The sequence below is a fragment of the Sinohyriopsis cumingii genome, chromosome 8 (genome assembly GCF_028554795.1).
Source record: "Sinohyriopsis cumingii isolate HCF-2022 chromosome 8, ASM2855479v2, whole genome shotgun sequence".
Taxonomy (NCBI): Eukaryota; Metazoa; Mollusca; class Bivalvia; order Unionida; family Unionidae; genus Sinohyriopsis; species Sinohyriopsis cumingii.
Window position 1 is genome coordinate 90,565,841 of NC_142968.1, and position 26,150 is coordinate 90,591,990.

At 38.6% G+C, this 26,150-nt stretch overlaps 1 protein-coding gene across 1 annotated transcript in view; it reads right to left on the reverse strand.

The window, feature by feature from the left end:
* Positions 1 to 242: 242 nt before the first annotated feature.
* LOC149794128 (peroxidasin-like) overlaps positions 243 to 26,150 on the reverse strand; it is a 53,738-nt gene continuing 27,830 nt past the window's right edge. Inside the window, exons 11-14 of the mRNA XM_089968119.1 lie at positions 18,459 to 18,534; positions 17,211 to 17,280; positions 10,964 to 11,094; positions 243 to 398 (exon numbers count right to left, since the gene is read on the reverse strand). Of these exons, the coding sequence (XP_089824245.1) occupies positions 323 to 398; positions 10,964 to 11,094; positions 17,211 to 17,280; positions 18,459 to 18,534 (353 nt within the window). The 3' untranslated portion in view covers positions 243 to 322. The remainder of the gene's footprint in view (positions 399 to 10,963; positions 11,095 to 17,210; positions 17,281 to 18,458; positions 18,535 to 26,150) is intronic.

The following is a 26,150-nucleotide window of genomic DNA, read 5'->3' on the forward strand; positions in this document are numbered from 1 at the left end:
CAATAAAGATGACATGACAAAGATGAATTCCAATACACAAATGTGTAGGTGATTATGATGGCTTTTATCTCGAGCTTCTATCATCCATCAACACCATGCACTGATTTGCTGGCATATGTTATGTGTATCAATCATATATAGCCTTTGAAATAGTATTTCCGCCACTTATCATTATTAAACGAGAGAGAGAGAGAGAGAGAGAGAGAGAGGGAGAGAGAGTTGGCTGTTGTCAAAGTCGTGAGTGAAAACATGCCTTTTAATTATTGTTTTTTTCCATGAATACGTTCAGAGAATTGCACGAAAATACCAATCAATGTCCGATTCAGCCTGTCACCTGCGAATTACTCGGTTGATCTTCGCCATTCAGAATCTCATAAGAGGTTGCTGTTGGTCCGGAGCTGAAAATCAACGATATGCATATATATATATATATATATATATATATATATATATATATATATATATATATATATATATATATATATATATATATATATATCCGGTGCCCTACTTGGTTAGAGTGTCCGCCTCGGACGCGACACGTCGCGGGTTCGAACCCCGACCGAATTATGCCAAAGACTTATAAAAATGGTACTAGAAGCTGCCTCGCTAAGCCCTCAGCAAATAATAAGCTGCTTTCGGACAGGTCGGTCTGGTGTCAGGATAAAATGACTAAGTGGGACATCATGCTGCATGTCTGCTAGACACCACTATAAAATGCCACAATGCAGACATCATAGCGTTATGGCTGAAACATTGCTAAAGCTACGTTAAAAATCCAAATCACACACTACTGCCACTACTGCTACCACTACTACTAGTGTTGCTACTACTACTTCTTAGTAACTAATAGCATGCTCAACATGTTATATGAAAACTAAGATAAATGCAAGAATTCCATTAGTTCTGGTTCAACGGAGAGGAATGTGATATTTACTAGATGAATTTTGTTAACTTGATCGATCAGTGTACACTAGAGTCAGTAGATCCTTTGTTCAAAATAGCCCTTAATTCAGTACTGTCCAACCTGCTGCCCGCGGGCTGATTTTAAACGGCCCGCCAGAGCTCGAGCAATATTTTTTGGAATTATGTAAAAAAAAAGTCAATGGCCTACTTTCACAGTATATCTTCATAACCAGGTAAACAATTGTGAATAATTTTTATAGTCGTTGCTTTTAAGTTTTCTACCGCAGCCCTTGGCTTCAAGAAAAACGTGTCAGTGGCCCATGATGTCAAAAAGGTTGGACAGCACTGCCTTAATTGATATGTGGCAATGTAGTAAACAAATAAGGAGATGCCGACCATATTTAGACGGACATCTTGCACTGTATTCTGTATTTACGTATGAGTGGGCCTACCACACGATGAATACGCAGACCCTTATCCATCCCTTGACTGGACGTTCTCAGTTAGCACCATAACTTAATAAGGGAGTTTATTCCCAAAGTCAGTGCATATACGATTAATTAATTATATACGTTCCTTTCTGGTTTCAAACATGACAAATGCAATTTACTGAACGAAAACTTGAGCGAATAGTGTAAAGTCATGATACTGTTACGCAATTTGTAATACAATTAATGTGTAACATCCATGATACTGTTACGCAATCGTAATACAATTAATGTGTAACATCTGCCCAAGATTTATATACAATAATGGCTGTATCAAAAATAATATTTTAAAAAAATGTAAAAATGAAACATTTATTAAAAAAAACTTGAAAAAACCTTCGCCATGAGATCATTCAGTGCTGTAGAGACATACAACAACACCAATTGTTGTTCGTAGGGTTAAAAACATTTGCCTTCCAAACAGTTTGAAGACTCAGTTTAAAGACTCCGCTATATTTGATTCTTTGTTCGGATAGGAATCAAAGAAACATTACAAGATGAATTGGCAGAGGGCTGGAGAGGAAGCACAATAATATATTTTTGTAATTTTTCATAATTTGTGCAAACTTGCTATAATAAGACTACATACTGCTATAAGAGAAGTAAGTGACATAATTTGCACGCTCTGATGATCATTTTGCACACTGTACCAAGACCAGGCCAACAGGTTAACATAATCGCAGTTTCTTTACACTACTGTCTATCTATCTATCTGTTTATCTATCTCTCTATCTATCTTTTTATCTCTCTCTCTCTCTCTCTCTCTCTCTCTCTCTCTCTCTCTATATATATATATATATATATATATATATATATATATGCCGTGTAGTAATTGCCCCTACCGAGGAGGCCCCCCTCCGCCATCCAGCCTCCACCGAGGATCCCCCCCGCCATCCACCCGTCATTGCTTGAGACTTCTATACAGAGCTTGTTAACATATAATTCGTTTTTTGTACAAAAGGATAAAGATCGGAACATACTTAGCGTAATGTCTGCTTGAGAACAGCAACAAGTGTTATATGTACCAATTTCATATACAGGTCAATAAATATAATTGGTAGCATATACATTAATATTATTGTTTTGTAATTAGAACATTAGACAGATCATATTTGGTGGGAGGATCAGAGTCTATGTTGTTTTTTTTAACAAGATGGCCGCTATCGCTTAACCGGCTTGAAGCAGATTTTCCGTTTTTTAGCGCCGTTTTCATGATATTTGTGCTTGTTGCCTGTTTTCATCTTCGTTATTGTGTTCATTATGTATTGGCTGTTAAATTCGTATGTGTTTCTTCATCTCCTTGTTTTGGAAACGAGAATAATTAGACTTTTTCTCAACTGTCTTGCTCCACCGTTTTTGAACAAACCGCCATCACATGATACTCGCCAGTCAACCCGTTTATGCTACGATGGACCCTCATTAATTGCTTTAAATGATCACTCCTTGGCTTTCCACACTACGTTGTGCTCTAGACTAAACGAACTGGGACTACATTCATCATTACCTAAATGTAAACAGAAGCGAAAAAAGAAACGTTGTTTCAAAGCTGGCAGGCGTAGAACAGGAAGAAGAATCCCAGTTATCTCCTTTATTTCGGCACACCCATTTAAAAACATTTCGACCGTTAATTTAGATAACCTAATTCAAATCCCTATTAATTCGTCAACCTTTGTACCTTTGTCTCAACTATCCAAGAAATACCTCTGCGCATTGCATTATTCAATGCCCAGTCAGTAGGACCGCCGGCAATGCGTACAGAAATAGTTAATTTTATCAACGACCAGAATGTTGACATATTTTTCTTGACAGAAACATGGCTAAAAACATCAGGCGATGAGCCCAAGTGTGCCGATGTAACACCCACTGGTTACTCCATCAAGTCGTTCCCCCGTAATTCTCGGGGAGGTGGAATTGCTGTCATCACAAAGAACTCCATGATAAAACGTCTTAACTACACCACAACATTCAATTTCGATCACACATCGTTTGAACTAGCCCAAAACAGACTCACACTGGAGCAAAGGTCAGTCCATTTTTTTTGCCTATACCGCCCTCCTCCTAGTAGAAAAAAACAAGCTGGCTGACTCTCTCTTTTTGGAGCAGTTTCCGAATCTCCTGGACTTTGGAAATTCGATAGGTGGCAACCTGATTATTCTTGGAGATTTCAACTTTCACTTTGACTGTCCCGGAAACTCAAATACATCAAAACTCATAGATACCATTAATGTTTTCAACCTCAAACAGTCAGTTTACCAACCCACCCATAAACATGGTCACATTTTAGACTAGATTCTTCATAGACCTGATGATAACATTATACGGTCCTCCCTGGTATCCCATGACCTTGCATCAGATCACCGTTACATTATATGCTATCTTGACGTATCAGTCCCTAACCCTCCACCTTTATCTGCTACTAAGAGAAACCTCCGTATGATAAATAGAACCAAACTAATGCACGACATCCAAGCTAACCTAACAACTTGCTTACCTCCTACCGCAGAACAACTCGATAAATGTCTGCGTTCATTACTTGACAAACATGCCCCAGCTACCAAGTGCATAGTATCAATTCAAAAGTATTCTCCATGGTATAGCAGTGTTAGGGACCAGCTTAGCACTGCTAAAAGAGACCGCCGTAAAGCTGAGAGGCTTTGGCTTTCCACCAGACTCACTATTCATAAGCAAATCTATGAAGTCGCTAAGAAGAATGTCACAGATATAGTCCATGCAGCGAAATCAGCCCAATACACTACTAAGATCATGGAAAGCTCCAGCTGCAAAGAGCTCTTCGAGATTACTAACAAGCTAATGTCAAGGAACAAATCAACACCACTTCCAACTACCTTCTCTCCAGTCGACCTTCCGGACATGTTTGCAAATTTCTTCCATGACAAAGTACAAACCATTAGAGATAAGCTTGACACCACAATTTCAATTGACTCGTCGTCACCATACAGTTGGGATACAGAATTTGAGCGGCAACCATTAGCAGCATTTGAACCTGTCTCTATGGCTTTCGTACGTACAATCGTGACGAAGAGTGCACCAAAGTCATGTGAACTTGATCCAATTCCAACATCACTGCTGCTTGAGTGGTTAGATCCAGTATTGCCTTCACTAACTGATGTTATTAATACATCTCTCTCATCCGGGGAATTTCCATCATTTTTCAAAACTGCCACTGTAAAGCCTCTACTGAAGAAACCAACACTAGACCATAACGATTTAAAGAACTACCGCCCAATTTCTAATCTCCCATTCATATAAAAAATCTTAGAAAAGGTTGTTCTATCCCAGCTTGTATCTCATCTAAATTCAAACAGTCTTTTTAGCAATGTACAATCTGCATATCGCCCTTGCCACAGTACTTTAACTACTCTTCTAAAAGTAGTTAATGACATTCTCTCTGCGTTGGATAGCGGAAAGATTACAGACCTCACCCTCCTTGATTTGTCTGCAGCATTTGACACAATAGACCATGATATATTACTTCACCGTCTCCAGCATGTATTTAGCATTCATGATACAGCCTTACTGTGGTTCAAGTCCTACTTGGTCAACAGAACACAAAATGTATCTGCAAATGGAATACACTCCAGCCCAGTTGATCTATGTTGTGGTGTTCCACAGGGGTCTGTTCTTGGATCTGTTCTCTTCATTCTGTACACTGAGTCGCTCTCGAGTGTCATAGATCATCATCCAGTGTCTCACCAATTGTACGCTGATGGCACCCAAATATACAAATCTAGCCATCCAAATGAAGTTTATGCTACCATCCAAGGCGTAGACAGGTGCATTTCTGATGTGAAATCATGGATGACATGTAACAAGCTGCAGATAAATGATGATAAAACTGAGGCCATTCTGATCACAACAGAAAGACTTTCTCATTCACATCCTTTACCTCAACAATAAATATCAGCAACGCCAACATTAAATTCACACAATCAGTACGAAACCTAGGTGTTACTCTGGACAGTACTCTAACATTGCACCAACATGTCATGAACATATGCAAGGCTGCATATCTTGAGCTGAAACGCATCAGCTCAATTCGCAAATATCTTTCAGTTGATGCCACTAAAACACTTGTGTGTTCATTAGTACTTTCAAGACTGGACTATTGTAACTCAATTCTCTCTGGTTCATCTCAATATCTACTCCGGAAACTTCACAAAGTTCAAAACACAGCTGCTCGGATCATACTTAGAGTACCACGATCAGAGCACACCTCCCCGCTGCTCTGTACCCTACACTGGCTATCCATTCGATCCAGAATCAAACACAAAATTTGTTCTCTGTGCCACATTTCACTGTCGGACTCTAGTCCAATATATCTATCCGACCTCACCCATGTGTACACACCAGCAAGATACTTACGCTCCTCTTCTGACAATCGTATACTCATTATTCCCACTATGAAAACAAAGTCATATGGACAGCGTTCTTTTGCATACCAGGGCCCAACAACGTGGAATGAATTGCATACTGAACTTAGACACAAAGAAACAGTGATCACATTCAAGAGGGCTCTCCAACTCACTTATTTCGACTGCAAGAACAAACTTAAAGACCTAATAATGTTTTCTACCTGAAATATTCTCAGCATGTTTTTTTATTTTTTTTAATGTTTTTCTAATTTCATGGTGTTTGTTTTTGTAATAATATTATTATATGTTTTTTATCTTACAGGTGTTGTCTAATGTTGTAAAACGCTTAGAGCTTCTAAAGATTAGGCGCTATTCAAAGTCCTCATTATCATTATTATTATTATTATTATTATTATTATTATTATTAAAGCAAACAACGTAAGAGTTAAACTGCGCTGTCCGCACTTTATGGCACAGGTGCAAAAAAAAAATAATCTAAAGGTAAAAATCATCCAGAGCGACAAAATTACCTTAGATTACCCCCATGGCCCGTTCTGACATAGGACCCTTTCTATCATAATATATAAGAGAGAAGGTACGGAACTTCGAAATACTTCGTTTCACCTATGACCCTTGGTTTTCTTCTGCTATTTCCGTCTTTAAAGCACACGACCATACTATATCGCTTGTTTTACTTCTGAGATATTTTTCTATCCATCAAGCCATCATTTACTTTTCTGAGTTGTACCAAACTGAAGTTACGGGCTCCGAAACGTGCGATTTTCGCGAATTTTTGTATTGTGGACAAGTGCGTGCACATATGAAAACTGGTGAAAAGACGTACATGTGCCGTCTTTTCAACTCTATGGTGCGTCCCTTTTTGAATTACAGAACAGTGGTATATGCAAAAGTAAGTTTTTACTTACCATTAACTCGATTCAACTTTAGGAATCCTGTTCCATTCAAGAATTAGACATTGTCTTCTTCACTGCACGTACATTGTATACATGCGACTCTATTTTCAAAATAAGTAAACTATGCGGCACACGTCAACGCCGAAATATGATTGGCTCAAAAGGTTATACTTAAGTAACATCCATATCTCAGATAATCCTTTCACGACAAAGACTATTTGTATCCCGGCAAAAATACGTAATAGCATGATTGGATCATGTTTCGAATCATTTGAATGTGTTGAATTAATGACAGTGTACATTAAAGTATGACTATTCATTTTTTTTTACTGAGGCATTAAACACACACACACACACACACACACACACACACAGAACCAGACACACGTGGTTTTTAAATTTCTTATCATTATTTTTATTCTTGTTATTGTTATTATTTATGTTGTTCTTGTTGTGATCGTTATCAATGCCGTCATTGTTTTCATCGTTATCATTGCCATCACCATCATCGTACAAATTTGACGCTTATTTACTGGTTTCGTTCTAAAACAATTTTCTAACTATAAAGACAATTTTAAAGCTGTATTTAATATATCTTAGTATGAATATTACTAGCATGTTCTTTGATGCTTCTAAACAATGTGGAACTATGATCTTTACCACTAAACAAACTAAGATTGTACATTTGGGTTTGTTTCGTTTTTGGAAAACCACTGTGTTCTAGCCACAAAATACTGTTATTTAATACCTAAGATCTTTATTTTTAAAGAGACTCACTTTGCCTAAATTGTAAACACGCAGGGTGTTCAGATCATTACAGTTATTCCACGATGGCTGAATGGGCCTTACTGTACTGATAATTGTTTATAGCTAAAGTCCGTTTGCCCTACTTGACTGGCCGAAAAATTAGGTTTTCTTCAAATATTGAATGTTGAGCCTCTTAATGACGAACCTCCAGATCATCCAACTGGATAATTTTCTCCATAATGGTTTATATATGATGTTTAATGTGTTGCCTTTTACTTTAAAACAACGGGCACTTTAGATATATTACCACACGTGTTACTTATTAGATTTAACGGCATACTGACAAAATGTGATTGGATGCCACCTGAACGTAATCTGTCGTAACGTTCATGAGAATGTAGTACTGACCCATGTCAATGCACCAATTTACCCAAATCACATGACTACTACTACTACTACTACTACTACTACTACTATCTTATTATTATTATTATTATTATTATTATTATTATTATTATTATTATTAAAATGGCCGTGAAAAAAAACCTTGTCTAATGTGACCTCTAAATAGATTATAAAATCTTAAGCACGAGATAATATTTATGTCAGAAAATAACACAAAACACTGTTAAAGACACACAGGCTGTACACATCACTGGGCAAAAACCCTTCTCCAACAACTACCACAAATCTGACAACAACCAGAAATGAGTTATGTCAAACCTTCTTTCTTCAAACTTTGTAAAACATCCCCAGTCTGTCCCAGTTGAATCAAACACAATAATGCCATTGCAAATGAAAACTCTACACTTACAGATCAGAGTGGTTCGACAAGAAGATTCCATTGTAGCGTATCATTTCACTAGTAATATAAACATTTGTCATTTTTCCAGGACAGAAAATACTCATTTCCAAGAAAATCATGAATTAGAAATCTCCTCACAGTCTTATTATATGGGAATCGTCTTTCAGGATGGTAATTATAAAACCAATATCAAAGACAAAATCAGTATGTTATATACAGTTTCACCTTTTTCAAAAGAACAGGTTAGTTACATATGATAATAACAGAGATCTCTAGTTTCCACGAATCGTCCAACACATACAAATAGGCTACACTCATACACTTCGTTAGAGCTGTGCACTCAATATCGCGTCATTGGCGACCATGGTAATTTTCCAAATTAGAACTGATGAAGGTTAAAAATTATCCAGATGAAATGCAAATTATTTATTGTTATTATTTTATGACATCCATCTATTAAATGTGATAATGCAGTAATAATATAAAAATGTTTATGTGTTATGAGCAGAACTTGTCTTGTGTCCTTAGGGTCGACAGGTAACCAACTGCTTCATTAACATATTTGTATTAATGCGTGGTAATGACGAACATAGCACGTAGCTTATGACGTCCATTGGGCAATAATTACAACACGTAAACGTTTTGATTATTTTATTATCTTTTTTTTTCTTCTTCTAAGGACAACATATATAGCTAGGTTTTACTCAGATATTTTTTTAGATGTTTATAAAACAGTATCAGGCCTGATGGCCGATATAAAAATGTGATAATAAAATCACGTGATGAATACTGCATGTGTTGGATGTGCCAAGGCTCGGTACAACCTTGTGGGAATGTAACCCATTGAATGGGATCCCATTTCTCAGTGCAAACCCCAACGCAGATTCTATTAATAACATGTTAATTGATTCAGTCATTATAAACTGAAGTTTTTCTGCCGTTACTGTCCTTGATTACTGACATTTTTGTTTTTCTTCGGTACTAAAAAAAAACAAGTTGTCGTGCTAGGTGCATAACAAATAATGATAACAAAATACAAAATTTGTGTAACTTTAAGTTTAAAGATGGTATATGTCTGAATTCATGCTAGTATTTGAATTGATGTAAACTTAATTTCAGATTTGTCCACTTTTCACTCGTTCTTAATTTATGGGTGGTTAAGATGTCTTATGAAGTCTCGGTACTTGGCTTCACCACACCTTAAGTTAATTACAGACTTAAATGTGAAAGTGTCGTTTGCACCGTGGTCACAAACAATGCACTGGGAAAACACCCCAACCTATTTAAATGCCGAAACACTCCAACCTAATTAAATGCCGAAATACCCCAACCTATTTAAATGCCGAATAGTCTGCTGGACATTTATGTTATCCCTTGGATTCTCCCAGATGTTCTTATCTCTGTTGTACCTTTGATCGCAATATTTTCACCTCTATTCATTCGAGCAGCCACAAAAATATTTCGTGCCATTATCTCAATTTTAGTTTCGATGCTTTTGTGTGAGAATGCAGCTTTTAATTTTTGTACTATAAAATTGCATGAATTAATGTCTGTAAATAGTAGCTGTTGGATTTGTACGGTCGTGGTTTAGTTTAAAGCTCACTGGAAGTAACCTGTAGGAACGAACTGTGCTAAAACATATTTTGAATAAAGTGTGGAAAATAAATGAATTTATGCATTTTATTAATTATATTAACACATTTTTCTAACATTAAACCACTTGTTAATAAAGTGTCCAATGGTCGATCCTGTGTCGGCTTTTTGGTTTTTAATGGAACTTTGGCAGAAATTGTCTTAGAGAATGTCAATCCTCTTTATAGATTTGGTTTCTTAAATACAGGTATTTTTGCCGCGGGGGTGGTGGTGGGGTAGGGCGGGGGCTTTGATGGTGGTTGCTGTGGTGGGGTGGTAAATCAAATACTTCCTTATTGGAATATTTTTCAATGGCACACAAGAATGGCTGATTATAATACGAGACTGGTGTATGTAAAGTAACAGTGTACACGACAAGAATATAACAGGAGTATAGTGCTTGTAAAGAAAACTGTGTAAACGACAAGAATATAAAGTAATAGTGTATACGACAAGAATATAAAAGGAGAATGGTGTATTAAAGGTAACAGTGTACACGATAAGAATACAAAAGGAGAATGTTGTATGTAAAAAAAACCAGTGTACACGACAAGATTATAATATTTTTTAATGATATCATGTCTTCTTTCCGCTTATTGGGCATGCATATATTCGAGTAGGGTGGGCTCGGGAATGGATCACCGTGCATACCAGCAGTTTGAAAAAAAATCCTTATCTAATAAGAAAACAACATTAATTGGCTTAAAATAATGAATCTCGCCTGCTCTATGAACATCTTTCCTAAGTTAGACGTGGATTTTATAGTGCCTGTGCACATATACATGGGACACTTTATAAACTGGAGTGGAGAGAGGGGGCAGACTGAAAACCTGTTTGTGATGACATTCATTATGCATATCAGCAGCCACAATTAGGAGCCATACAAGAGCAAAACAGAATTTCCGAACATACTGTAGCAAGATAAGTATGGTGTCCGGTGTTCCATGTACTCCCAGTCCAGCTTTAATTCACTGGAGTTACTTGATGAAATATCAGTATGCCGATCTATAATAAGGACATTAGGGTTACTGGTGTTACATGATGACCAACGGGGTGAGAGAGAGAGAGAGAGAGAGAGAGAGAGAGAGGCAGGCTTACAAATGACTCTGGATACCGTTGCTCAGTGTACTGGCGAAAGTTGGTGAACCCGACTTTACCTCGAAGACCACGACATTTCTATTATTCTGCAAGGCATGGGTGTGCTGTCCCGCTAAGCACACTTCTGACATCTAATAATAATAATCATACATATTATAATAAGAGCAGCATCAGGAATAACAGCAACATTATTATTATTGTTATTGTTATTATTATTATTATTATTATTATTATTATTATTATTTTGTTTCAAGTTTGGATGATATATATTTCTTGTTGTTTGTTTCTCCTTTTATCGGACAACTCCCAGTGATCTTCTATCTAAAGGAGCTTCCGCAGTGTTCTGTTGTTTAGAGGGCGCTGCTTTCAGTGTAAATTTAGTGCCATTCTAAATATTGTCACACTGTCTTCTAACTTGTTATCAGGTAGGTAGCTTCCACATAGCAAGATTATACAAAACATAGGGACCATAAATTCAATGCGTCCACAAGTTCATCCAGAAAAAATATATATTTTTTTTACACTATATAAAAAACAAGGAACAGGCAATATACCACATATCAAATACCGTAATTTTGGACCCGCAAATTTGCTGTTAACATTGCAGGGGGTCCATCGATAAGCTTACTTAGGGGCCTGAATTCCCAGATACACCACTCTTTGTTGCCCCTCCACAACTGATATTATCTCTAAGTTTGTCAGAACTTTTCAAGTTATCTGGTCTGGTCATAGCTCTTGGTAACTTTTTAATGTTCATTGCGTGCGACGGGTACTACGTCTTGTTTCGGAAAAGTAAAGTCCTTCGTGACTGGTTGACACAAAAGCTCAAGCCCAAACTCATTCTGAAAGGTTTTATACTTTCCTGGGATGGACTTTACAACTTTAGACTGCGTAATCACAATTTTCAGTAATGTGATTGTAACACTATATGTGCACTCGAGCTCGTACTTCTTAAACAGCTGCCAGTGTAGGACTTTTCAATAAGTCTTGTTCTCTTCCTCTGGTAGAAAATCTCTTCAGTGCGCCTTTTGCACCTGCGTTAGTAGCACCTTCTACTTTTGTGGACTACCCATTCATTAGCTGTAAAAAATGCCTCTTGAAACTTCGAGCAAGTATAGTTGCATTTTGAAAGCAATACAATTTTCTTTCTATCCTCTTTATACTTTTTGTTTCAAATAAAAATGATGGAGTAGCGAGCAACATTTGTTAGCATATTTTGTTTACACAAAACTGTCAATGTACATACTTTTCTTACTATATTTAACAATTTTTCATGGTCTCAAAGGTATTCATCAACATATAAGCACTTGTAAATTGCACATTCCATTGGGATGATAGCGGTGACAAGTGCTACTCTTTGGACCAAGATAGCATTTTCAAACTTATCTTCCCCATACCGCTGTTCATTAGATAGTATATCGATGTTCTTGCCAAAGGAAAGTGAAGCGTCTCTCATAGCCTCATCTTTCCAGGTGTAGTGATCTCCGCAGGAACACTGTCTCGCACTGCTGGGCAGGAGGTTACTTGCATATGGCCTCTCCTACACTATTGTGTCCACAGCAAAACCTTCACGCGGGGCCCCCTGTTTTCAGAGAGCCTGTTGTGTGGCGCGACCGAGTGCCCGGCGATATAACTGGGTGGGCAGACTGGGCTCGTTAGCCTTGGCAGGTAACCATTCTAAGGGAAACTCTAACTCCAAACCCGGGCAGATGAAGCTCGTTAGCTTTGTCAGGCAGTTCGTCTAGGAGAAGGAAACTCTAATTCATAACCCACCAAGTCCCATCCATTGGATGATGGCTCCACTGCCTTGTGGATATCTTCGAGAGAAGGAAAGGCTACGGGAGTGAACCCAGACAGAAAATCCGGAGTGGAGCCATCAAGGCGGCTGGGTGTCGACTAAGACTTCCTTTTGGCAGCTCCTGCATCCAAACTGGTGCCAAATGTCATGCTCAGCATTCCTTTGGACCCCACCAGCAAGGACGAGAGTAGGATCCTGACGTCTAGGCAGCCCAGGATCTCCATACTCCACGCCCAGGCTTGCGCCCTGGAGAGGTCATTCCAGTCTCTCTACTGAGTGAGGAAACAACACGGAAGCTGACAGTTTACGCGTTATAAGTCCTACCCGATTGCGTAGGGAAGGGGCGCCACGGGTCAGCTTTGACGGTGGGAGGGGCATCGTGTCCCACTGGCCGACTACCGCCCGCCTCAAGCCGGGAAGCCCCCGGTCAATAAGGTGGTGATCCGCCATCGTCTGTCTACTCCAGTGGGTGTCTGGAGCTCAGTGTGTTGCTCAGCATGCCATGCTGACGAAAATTCCACACCAGTAAAAAGAAACAAGAAACCAATAAAGAAGACTCCAGCCCTTCTATTCGCAAGCTGGAATGTCCGTACCATGTGCACAGGCATCTCCGACGACCTCTGGGATGTGGACGACACCAGAAAGACGGCCATCATCGATAGAGAACTCACCAGACTAAATATCAGCATAGCTGCCCTCCAGGAAACCAGGCTCGCCTCTAGTGGCTCCCTCAGAGAGGAAAACTACATCTTCTTTTGGAGGGGTCGAGAACCTGAGGTGCCCCGTCAGCACGGAGTGGGCTTTGCCATCAAAAACAATCTCCTGGCCTCGGTTGAACCTCCCATAGGGGGCACTGAGCGTCTCTTATTGAACCGCCTCACCACTGCTGCAGGTCCTGTTAACATCATCAGTGTCTACGCCCCACCCTCACGTCTTCAGAAGACACAAAGGATCAGTTCTATGGGTAGCTGGACGAACAGATCAAAGGATGCCCCAAACACGAACCACTATTCCTCCTAGGCGACTTTAATGCCATAGTAGGTGCGGACCACGAGTCATGGCCTACCTGCCTCGGACATCATGGCACTGGAAAGACCAACGAAAACGGTCAGAGATTGCTGGATCTATGCACGTACCATGGCCTGTGCGTAACAAACACCTTCTTCAAGTGTAAGCCACAACACAAAGTGTCATGGAAACACCCCAAGTCTCATCACTGGCACCAACTCGACTTGGTCATCACCAGGCGCTCTGCCCTTAACAGCGTCCTCTCCACCAGAACCTAACACAGTGCAGACTGCGACACAGACCATGCCTTCGTGAGCAGCAGGGTACGACTACAACCACACACTCTACACCGCTCTAAACCAAAAGGACGCCCTCGCATAAACACTGCGCTGATGTCGGTCCCCTGCAAGGTGGAGGAGTATGTGTCCGCCCCGGACAAGGCTATCCAGGACCTGCCAGAGCACGATTCCACAGCCAAGTGGAACGCCATGAAGGGTGCCATCTACAGTACAGCCATGTCCACGTTTGGCAAGAAGGAACGACCCAGCCAGGACTGGTTCAACGCACACCTATCAAAGATGGAACCACTAATCGAGGAGAAACGAAAAGACTTCATAGCTTACCAAAAAAAAAGTGCACTAATGAACGGACGCTTGCTGCTCTCAGAAGTGCCATAAGCAACACCCAACGCATCACTAGACAGTGTGCAATCGAGTACTGGCAACAACTATGTGAAGGGATCCAGCGCAGTGCCGAGTCAGGAAACATCCAAGGTATGTACAGTGGCATCAAGAAGGCTCTAGGCCCTATAGTGAAAGGGGTCGCTCCCCTGAAATCTCTGATGGGAGAGAAGATCACAGACCGTGGACAACAGATGGCCAGATGGGTGGAGCACTACTCAGAGCTATACTCCCGAAAACGTCAGTCACCGATGCAGCCCTTAGCAGGATAAAGAATCTGCCCACCATGGAGTGCCAACCGTAGCGGAGCTTAGCAAAGCAGTCGACTCCCTCCCAAACGACAAAGCACCAGGTAGTGACAGCATCCCGCCCGAAGCTATCAAACGTGGGAAACCAGCATTGCTTCAACCACTGCATGAGCTACTTTGGGAGGAAGGAGCAGTCCCCCAAGACATACGCGACGCCACAATTGTGACCCTTTACAAAAACAAGGGCAACCGTAGTGACTGTAATAATTACAGAGGGATCTCTCTCCTGAGCATCGCTGGTAAAGTGTACGTCCGCATCATACTCAACAGGCTGCAGTTGCTGTCGGACTGTGTGTACCCGGAGTCCCAGTGCCGCTTCAGAGCAGGCAGGTCGACGACAGACATGATCTTCTCCCTACGACAACTCCAAGAGAAAAGCAGAGAGCAAGGTCAACCACTCTACATGATTTACATCGACCTCACCAAGGCCTTTGCCTTGGTTAGCAGGAAGCCTTTTTGAACTCCTCAGTAAGATCGGTTGTCCCCCAGAACTCCGCAGCATGATAATCTCGTTCCATGCAGATATGAATGGAACAGTCCTGTATGATGGATCCTCCTCAACCTCCTTCCCAATTAACAGCGGCGTGAAACAGGGCTGCGTGCTAGCGCCAACCCTTTACGGAATCTTCTTCTCTCTGCTCCTGTCCTACGCCTTCGACTCGTCCACTGATGACATATATCTACACACCAGGTCCGACGGGAGGCTGTTCAACCTGGCACGAATGCGCTCAAAGACCAAAGTGAGAGCTGTGCTCATCAGGGAGATGCTTTTTGCAGATGACGCAGCTCTTGTGACCCACACCGTGGAAGCCCTCCAGAGACTGGGAGACCGTTTCGCTGATGCCTGCATGCAGTTTGGTCTCACCATCAGCCTGGAAAAGACAAATGTCAGCGTGCAAGATACCACCATTGCCCCTTCCATCAAAATCGACGATGTCACCCTGGAAGCAGTCAACAACTTTACCTACCTGGGGTCAACCATCAGCAAGATTCTCTCGCTTGATATGGAGCTGTACAGAAGACTTGGAAAGGCAAACACCATCATGGCAAGACTTTAAGAAGAGGGTGTGGGAAAACAACGCGCTGACAAAGCACACCAAGGTTCAAGTCTACCAGGCCTGCGTTCTCAGCACCCTTCTATATGGAAGTGAGACCTGGAGTACCTACATGAGGCAAGAGCACCGCTCAACTCCTTCCATGTATGGTGCCTAAAACGCATTCTGAAAATCAGCTGGCAAGACCGTGTTCCATACTGCGAGATCCTGCAGCGTGCAAGTACCCCCAGCATGTACTCTCTGCTGAGCAAACACCGCCTTCGATGACTGGGACACGTCCAACGCATGGAGGATGGAAAGCTGCCAAAGGATATCCTATATGGACAGCTGGCCACTGGCATGAGAAGAGTCGGCCACCCTTCACTCCGTTTCAATGATGTGTGCAGGAGGGACATGAAGACATGCGACATTTCACCCAATGGCTGAGAAGTGCTGGCCGGGGACCGAGGCACCTGGATACTGACGGTAAAGAAGGGCATATCAGTCGCTGATGCGAGAAGAGGCCAGTTGGCGGCAGAGAAACGTGAGAGAAAGAAGAACGCGGCAGCAACCACAGTAACTCAGACTTCCCAGTATGTCTGCACCAACTGCACTAGGGACTGTCACTCGCGTATAGGCCTGCACAGCCACAGCAGACGATGCCAACACCCCAGAGACAGACAACATCCCAAGGGCACTATTCACATGGTCTCTCGAGACTAAGTCGCCAATGATGATGATGATGATGATGATGATGATGATAATGATTATTATTATTATTATTATTATTATTATTATTATTATTATTATTATTTAAGAATCACAAAGCATGCACCCCTATGGTTTCAATAATTCAGTGTAAAAAATATGCACATATCGTCCGAATTAAGAGGTAGCTATATATCATTTTTATATAAGAATATATTTAAACATTTAAAGTAATTTGTTTTAAAAGTGGTTTGATTTTTTTTACAATATGTACCAAAAATCATGAGAGGGAAGATACGTCTTATAAAAAAGTTCATATGAACGCATTTGTTCTTTCCTTTATGTTCAATTTATTTAGGAGTTATTTCTTGCAATATCTCTATTGTGTCTTTATTTGCTCAGTCTTCTTATAGTTTCATTCAAGTTATCTAAAATATGTATGTATGTATGTATGTATGTATGTATGTATGTATGTATGTATGTATGTATGTATGTATGTATGTATGTATGTATGTGTGTGTGTATGTATGTATGTAGGTAGGTAGGTATGTAGGTATGTATGTATGTATGTATGTACGTACGTACGAATGTATGTATGTATGTATGTATGTATGTATGTATGTATGTATGTGTGCAATATTTATAAATTGTTTTATCTTTAATGCACATTTGTACTATTCAATGACATCCATTTTGCATGTTGATACATACCGAAGGATATGTCTTGTAGCCATACAAATTGTTGTTGCCCGTTACTGAACAGTTCGATGGACAATGAACACTGCAAAAATAGTAGATTTTCGACTATGGAATTACTATATACTTTCAGAAATGCACTGGAAGAACATGTTATTTATTGAAGATATTAAGCTTGGACCCCCCAATTCCATTAAAAAGCAAGCCCCCACCCCTAAACAACAAACAAATTGTTGTATTGACTTTGGTACTTAGTGACCATCAATCGGTCAATAAAGTCTTCATGATTCTTTATGTTCGGAAAGGACCACTATAATATTACAATTAAAATGAGAGGCATGATTAATTTCTGTCGGAATTTAGTGAGCCTTACACTTACTGCTAACATAGGGTTGAACAACTGACTTCCCTTTCTCTTTCCATTATATATACATACAGGGCCGGCTCCAGACCCGGCCAGACTATCTGGCGCCCTAGGCAAGGTTAGATTCTGGCCCCCACCGAGAAAATATAAATTTAAAAATTGATAAACAATATATTATTTTTAAAAATGCGCCCCCTGAAATCAGCTCCTTAGGCGGCTGCCTAGTTTGCCTATATGGTAGCGCCGGCCCTGTACATATATATATATATATATATATATATATATATATATATATATATATATATATATATATATATATATATATATATATATATATATATATGCATGTGCTGCATTCTAGATGGGTCTGTGAGGTTTGAATCACACCAGATGACCAACCACTTTGTATCGCCTGCAAATAGTAGGCAAGAGATGCTGATCACTTTCCAACAGCTTTGCGTTTTTGTTATTGTTGTTGACATAGACGTGAACGTGAACAGTTTCTCTGACATTGTAGACTTAAAACCTGATGTCTTTATTCATTGTGGATGGTACTGCTTATCACAAAGTAACTTTTTCATAATCTACTTGTCAGATCCCAGTGATTACGTTAAAGTTTTGCATTTAGCAAAATTAAACCACAATGACCAACTTCCTTGCTCTAGTTACCTTCCAATATTCTTGTGTATTACCACACAGTTGGGCATGCGAGAGAAACAACGTATCACGGATCGGTTTCTTTTTTTCCCCCTTTAATTTGAACCATACTCTTGTTTCAATAAAATCTTGAGCATTAACAGACCAGCAATTGTTCGCCTAGATTCGTTAACTATTATATATTATCTCAGAACAAAAAGAAGAATAAAATGAAGCTGAAGAATAAAGATAGAATTAATCACCCGCATATTTTGTGACTTGGACATGGTAAATCTTGAAATTGCGCAGTGCAGGAGGTCTTTCCGAGGTCTTTATAGACTGGAATAGAAAACGTAAATAATATGCACCTTCAGATTAAGCGTAGTAATTTCTGTTTTTGACAAATGTGCATTTGGTAGTAGGTGTGTGGCCACCAATTATTTTACAGCCAGAGAACCAGTCTGCTAGTGGGATAATACAATATACAGTACTAAATAGTATGATATACACCATTAGCTAGTACAATACTAAATAGTATGATATACACCATTAGCTACCACAGTACTAAATAGTATGAGATGCACCATTAGCTATGCATCATTAGCTAGTACACTACTAAACAGTATGATATACACCACTAGCTAGTACATTACTAAATAGTATGATATATACCATTGGCTACCACAGTACTAAATAGTATGATATACACCATTAGCTAGTACGGTACTAAATAGCATGATATGCACTATTAGCTAGTACAGTACTAAATAGCATGATATACACCATTAGCTACCACAGTACTAAATAGTATGATATACACCATTAGCTAGTACAGTAATAAATAGTATGATATACACCATTAGTTAGCGCTGTGCTAAATAGTATGAGATGCACCATTAGCTATGCACCGTTAGCTAGTACAGTACTAAACAGTATGATATACACCATTAGCTAGTACATTACTAAATAGTATGATATACACCATTAGCTAGTACGGTACTAAATAGTATGATATGTACTATTAGCTAGTACAGTACTAAATAGTATGGTATGCACCATTAGCTACCACAGTACTAAATAGTATGATATACACCATTAGCTAGTACGGTACTAAATAGTATGATATACACCATTAGCTAGTACAGTACTAAATAGTATGATATGCACCATTAGCTAGTACAGTACTAAATAGTATGATATGCACCATTAGCTAGTACAGCACTTATAGGTTACTGCATTTGTATGGGAAAATATGAACGAGTTTTGGGATGGAATACTGCACGACCTTGGGAGTGAAGTATATCCTTCCGACAAAACGAGTTCATATTTTCCCATACAAAGGCAGTAACCTTTTCATTATATGCTCACTTTTTGTATTCTACCTAAGGTTTAATTAAATAAATACAATGCACTACGAGAAACAACGTAAATAAATGTATGCCGCATTCCAAACTAAATACACAAGCGCATATTCATCATTACACAAATCAACATCATTACTGCGCACATAACTCCGCCCAGATAAATTTGAACTTAGTCGCGCGCTCGACATAACTTTCGGAAGAAAATGGGGTGTCTAGTTAAAATTGGAATTTTGAGTCATATTGTGAATGAATGTGCATTGCAAAAACGTTTCCATTTGATCTGGAATTAATAGATTTTGGTATTGTTCTCAATTCTAGGAAATTTCGTGATTATTGACTGGATTTGTATGTGACGATTCCACATGAAATACATGAGATTTAATAAGCTAGAGAGAAGCGTGTTGACATCTGCAAATGTTTTTCTATTTCTGTCATTGAATGTTTGAAATCATAATGTGGGAAAAATATGAAGTCTTTCAATTGCAATTATCAAAAAGACGCTGTGGAATTTAATGCTTATTTCATTTTGAGTGCAGTAAGGAGGATGCAATTGCACTTATCATCGAAATTATAGCACAGTTTCGAAATGTGTAATCCAGATTGAAAACCTATGACATGGCTCATGTAATTTGGATTTGCAGAATTAAGAAAATGCATTTTGAGGAAATTCAGGATGTAAAACTGTAAGCATATTTTATTTTGCCATTCTTATCACCAGCTAAAGAAGAGAGTATATGACTTGTCACTTGTATGTTATTTGTAAGGACCTTATCTTGCGTCTGTCATATAATGTAACTAGCCTAAATCTGTAATATTGTATCAACGCGGAATGTGCAAAAGCAGCTGGTATGTGGCAGTCCACAAAAAATTTAAACAACCACAACGTAAAGAGCCTCTTAAGTGAGTGTACATGATTTGTGTACAAATCAAACGTGCTGGCGTCTGCGTCCATTGTTTGTTTACAATAGAAAGTAGTTCCTTTATGCACGTGAATGCTATTTGTGTATTGTCGCGCGAGTTCAGTATCGGGTACTATTGAACGATTCTGACAATGAAAATATAACGGGGAAAAATGAGCATATAATAATAAATATTATGATCACCATTAGCTAGTACAGTACTAAATATTATGATATGCACCATTAGCTAGTACATTACTAAATAGTATGATATGCACCATTGGTAGTACAGTACTAAATAGTATTATATGCACCATTAGCTAGTACAGTACTAAATGGTATGATATGCACTATTAGCTAGTACAGTACTAAATAGTATGAAATGTACCATTAGCTAGTACATTACTAAATAGTATGATATGCACCATTGGCTAGTACAGTACTAAATAGTATGATATGCACCATTATCTAGGACAGTACTAAATAGTATGATATGCACCATTAGCTAGCACTGTACTAAATAGTATGAGATGCACCATTAGCTATGCACCATTAGCTAGTACAGTACTAAATATTATGAGATGCACCATTAGCTAGTACAGTACTAAATAGCATGAGATTCACCATTAGCTAGTACAGTACTAAATAGTATGATATGCACCATTAGCTAGTACAGTACTAAATAGTATGAGGTGCACCATTAGCTAGCACAGTACTAAATAGCATGAGATTCACCATTAGCTAGTACAGTACTAAATAGTATGATATGCACCATTAGCTAGCACTGTACTAAATAGTATGAGATGCACCATTAGCTAGTACAGTACTAAATAGTATGAGATTCACCATTAGCTAGTACAGCACTAAATAGTATGAGGTGCACCATTAGCTAGTACAGCACTAAATAGTGTGATATGCACCATTAGCTAGTACAGTACTAAATAGTGTGATATGCACCATTAGCTAGCACAGTACTAAATAGTGTGATATGCACCATTAGCTAGTACAGTACTAAATAGTGTGATATGCACCATTAGCTAGTACAGTACTAAATAGTATGATATGCACCATTAGCTAGCACAGTACTAAATAATACGAGATTCACCATTAGCTAGTAAATGAATGTAATTTTATTATTGTACACTTATTAACTTCAAGATATGTATTGCAATTGAAAACAAAATATTTACTTTTATTTTGATATTCTGTGTTTAATTTCTAACTGCCAAAATGTGATATAGGCACTTAATGCAAGGTTATTTTATTTAGTGCAGACCAGGGAGTCCCTCTGTCTAGGAGCAAGTGGCAACAAAATATTGTGCCTAACACCTGTATTTCAAGGCTGAAGAATCTTTGTTTGGCTCTAATGAATGTAAGCATGCGTGGTTTGTATGCCAGTCTAATGAATGCAAGCATGCGTGGTTTGTATGCCGGTCTAATGAATGTAAGCATGCGTGGTTTGTATGCCAGTCTAATGAATGCAAGCATGCGTGGTTTGTATGCCGGTCTAATGAATGTAAGCATGCGTGGTTTGTATGCCAGTCTAATGAAAAAATTATTTGAATGTTTTCTTAAATGTATTAACATTAAGTTCTATCGGAAATGAATTAGTGGCCTGATCCCAATATAGTTTAATACAACGGCAATCCGAATGCTGATAAATGAATAAAATCCAGTGAATGTTGACTGGTATTAGCCCAAACACTGCTATTGTTAACATAGCGTGGTAAAATCCAGCACAAAATAATGCAGTTTTACAGATGCCATGATGGATTATTTTTTGTTAACCCCGATTCCCCCCCCCCCCCCAAAATAAATAAATAAATAAATAAATAAATAAATAAATAAATAAAATAAAATAAATGATTAAGCATAAAGTGTTCTGATAGCGTGTGCCATCACGGAGATTTATTGCAATACGCCACTTTGCTATACCATGTGAAAGTATTTCTTTCCCTTTTCATTTTACAAATTCTTTACTTCTTAAGGCAAGAATAATTTCCATTATAGGTTGCAAAAATAAATATATCTGCACAGCTAAATTTCGGTTAGGCTTGTTAAAGTTCGTTAGTTTTGACGGTGAAGGACAATTATTTTCTTCTTAATCAATGTTTCAGAATCAGATATTCATATTTTAATACTTTTCAAATGATCTTGCTACGTTTGGTCATTTACACGCGTTGGGATTTTATTCTACACTATCCTAGGAAGTATGTGCTACATTATCCTTGGAAATATATATTACAGTTAACTTCAGGACAATCTAAATATTCATTACATCCAAAACTGTTCTGACTTCACCTTCTGATGAACAAAAACACATATATCACATGCATGTGGCGATTAGCTGACCGGCTTCGTCGACTGCTACCTACCTTATTATGATTTGCTATAATAACTCTGTTGGAATCGTCAAGCAGATGACCAGTAAGAAGTACAAAGTTTCTTTCCTTTCTCGTGGTTTAGCTTTCCCTTGTAATGGGCAATATATTTAATTCTTTAAAATACCTAATCGCTCTTCAAAGGGAGACGCATAATAATTAGTCGTAGAGTTTAATATTGCTGTTTTCATTTCTGATGTAAAGTTTCTGAAACACTGACATGTTTTAGATCGGTTTTAGGTGCTAAAGAGTTAATGTACTCTTGGGGGAACAAGTCTGACGACGTGACAAGTTTTGGACAGACACCCTATTCCAACTGTAGTTTATTTGGCAGGGTCCACTTTCGTAAATTGGCCCCTGTCCAATTTCTTAATTTAAGGCTTTGGTGTGACTTTTTCAGCTCTTATTGTTTACTATTTATAAATATGGATATATTTGTGAACTGGGTGTTTCGGGCTTGTGTTGTTCTTGAAATTGATGTCAGGCATGTACACCTTCCGTAGTTGTTCTGCAGTATGTTGATAGTGATATACCAATAGTTGGCTAGGAAGAAGAGCTAGCCTCCCATAGCAGTAGACACGTAGGTCCAAGGCAAGTAGAGTATCTCAAAAACGGCATGGAAGACAACTATTCTGAATTGCATCAGACTATTTAGTAGACAATGTTTTTCAAAAATTTTCATCCAGGAAAAGGGCTTGCGTTTGCACTGTGAGCACCACATGCTGTCAAAAATGTCATTTGGATGTGAAAAATGCATATATAAAATAGGGGCTGGGGTACATTAACTTCTTTTGCTATGAACTGCCATTAACTTCTCTGGTCAAGTGAATACTATTCTTATGCTTTGCTTTAATATAGTTATCTAAAAATATGGACCTTTTTGACCTTACTTGTATATTTGATTTTTTATGATTTTATATACTAGGTGGCTGATTGCGGCATTAAATTTGTACATAAAATCTGGCCCCTGCCCCCTTAGCGCATAGTACGGTGCTAACAAAGTGGGGACGGGTCGAGCAATGGGAACTATCTACGGCCTTTTCCGTTGCACGCTAGAAAAAGACATCGGTGTAAGTAAAATCAGAAGATCTTCATTTATTTCGAATACGTGTGGAATAACTCCGACTCTGTGAAAGAGATTTGCCTTTCTTAGCATGCGATATGAAAGACTGAAAACATTTCGAATGATGTTAATAGTGACAGCAATTGTGTTACAACAAACTTATCCAGGTGACGAAGATTAGATTACGTGCCATCACGGATAGCAACGTAAGCAGCAGTTTGTAGCCATGGGAACTGAACGATTTCTTCATTTGTTTTCATTCAAAATTGATAAAAGTAGCATTAAAATGAAACGTGGAGGTATTTCACTGATTTTTGAAACGTCATCGAATATTATTTTCAACCCCTGTCTTCCATCATGAGGATCTATTCTTGTCATATCTAGCTAGATATTCGTCTGCCAAAATTAAAAAAAGCAGTATTAGATCAATTATGTCTGAGTTTCCTGCAGAGATGAAGTTATTTCACTCGCATCGAAGAGAGGCTGAAGTTCCGATTGAGGTCATGGGCTCTGTCCATTCGAAATTCGCTCGCATATTTCCGAGGCGAGTCAGAGGTATTCGTAGTGACAACTTTCCGAATTGGTAAGGTTTTGGCGGACGAACATCCAGCCAAGTGTGTCGGAACAGATTCTTAAAAGGGATAAATAAAATAACACTCGTCAAGGTTTCAAAAATGAATTAAGCATCTGTAGTTTTAATTTTTAATATTATTCATGCAGACTTTGAATTAGAAATGAAGCAATCGTTTGGTTTTAATAGTCTGAAACTGCTGTTTATGTTGCTATTAGCGAACACGAAGCGCAGGTTTTTAAACAAATATTATTTCTTTCATTAAAGCTGTGTTTCCTGTAAAGAGTTTTTACCTAGACCTATACAGTTAAATAATGCATTCTGATGTCAATGCAGTTATTTTGATATAATATCAACCCTGGGGTTTATACAGCTCAAAATGGGAATTATTTACATCCCAGATTTTGTTCTAGTATATAGTGGAAAAGGCATAAAACGTATCAATGCGGTCTCTGTCAACTCCATTTGGAATACCTGGATTTTTGTTGGTAAAATCAACACTCAGATGTAACTGTCTGAACCAGTGGTCATATACAAGAGGGTTTCTGCTTAAATTCATGTAATTCCGAATATATTTTCCCGTTCGATACAAAATGGTTATCATAGGTTACTACTTTGAAATTTGCTATTTTGCGTCTGGCGAACCATCGTAGGATGATGCATTAGGTACGTCACAATGGTACTAGTGAGGTTGTGAACACGAAGCGCAGGTTTTTAAACAAATATTATTTCTTTCATTAAAGCTGTGTTTCCTGTAAAGAGTTTTTACCTAGACCTATACAGTTAAATAATGCATGCTTTCAAATTATTGGCGTAAGAAGAACATTGCTGTGACGTTCACTTATTACAAACTGATCTAGGTAAAATATGTCATCGGCGCATAACGTCGAATATCTGCATTTGCAAGAATTGTACGCATGACCCATAATCAAGTCCGACGTGGAATTCGGCGACTGCACAAACTGAAGCGTGTTCCTAATGCTGTCCAAAAAGAACATCACCGGCTTTTCCCCTCGCATGCATGGAAAAGGACTGGGATGTAAATAGTGAAACGTTTCAACTGCTTTCATTCTCATGGTTGTTATTACATCTTAATAATTTTATGGACGTCACAACAACTCGATGATGTATCCTAACCAATATTAACTTAGCACTAGTTTGATGGTGCTACAATTGACTTGTTTCTTTAACTTGTGTCATTAAAAAATACAGGAATAAGAATAAAAATTCAAGATGCAGATATTTCATTGATTGCGAAACGTCGTCGAGTTTTAACATCTATATTTCATAATTCGATACTTCAAATATTCGTCTGCTAAACTTTGAAGCATCACTATACAGCTGAGTCTCTTTTAGAGAGTCAAGGTCATTCGAGTAGCTTCTGAAGGAGACGATAATGCTCGAACTGGGACGATGTCATCAGATGGTAATTTCGCCGGTAATCTGATTGGTTAGATTGATCAATTGGATATAAATGCAGTATGTATGACATCACAATGACGCGTTACACACTGCAATGTAACACGAAATACGTTTTGTTTCTTCTTCTTTATATGAAAACATTCATACGTTCCCAGGATCGTCTAACACCTAGTCATTCTCTTCATTTCTTCATACTGGTTGATTTTCTATCGTTTAAACATTGTTGCGGTTTTGTAGAACAAATAACTTAAATGT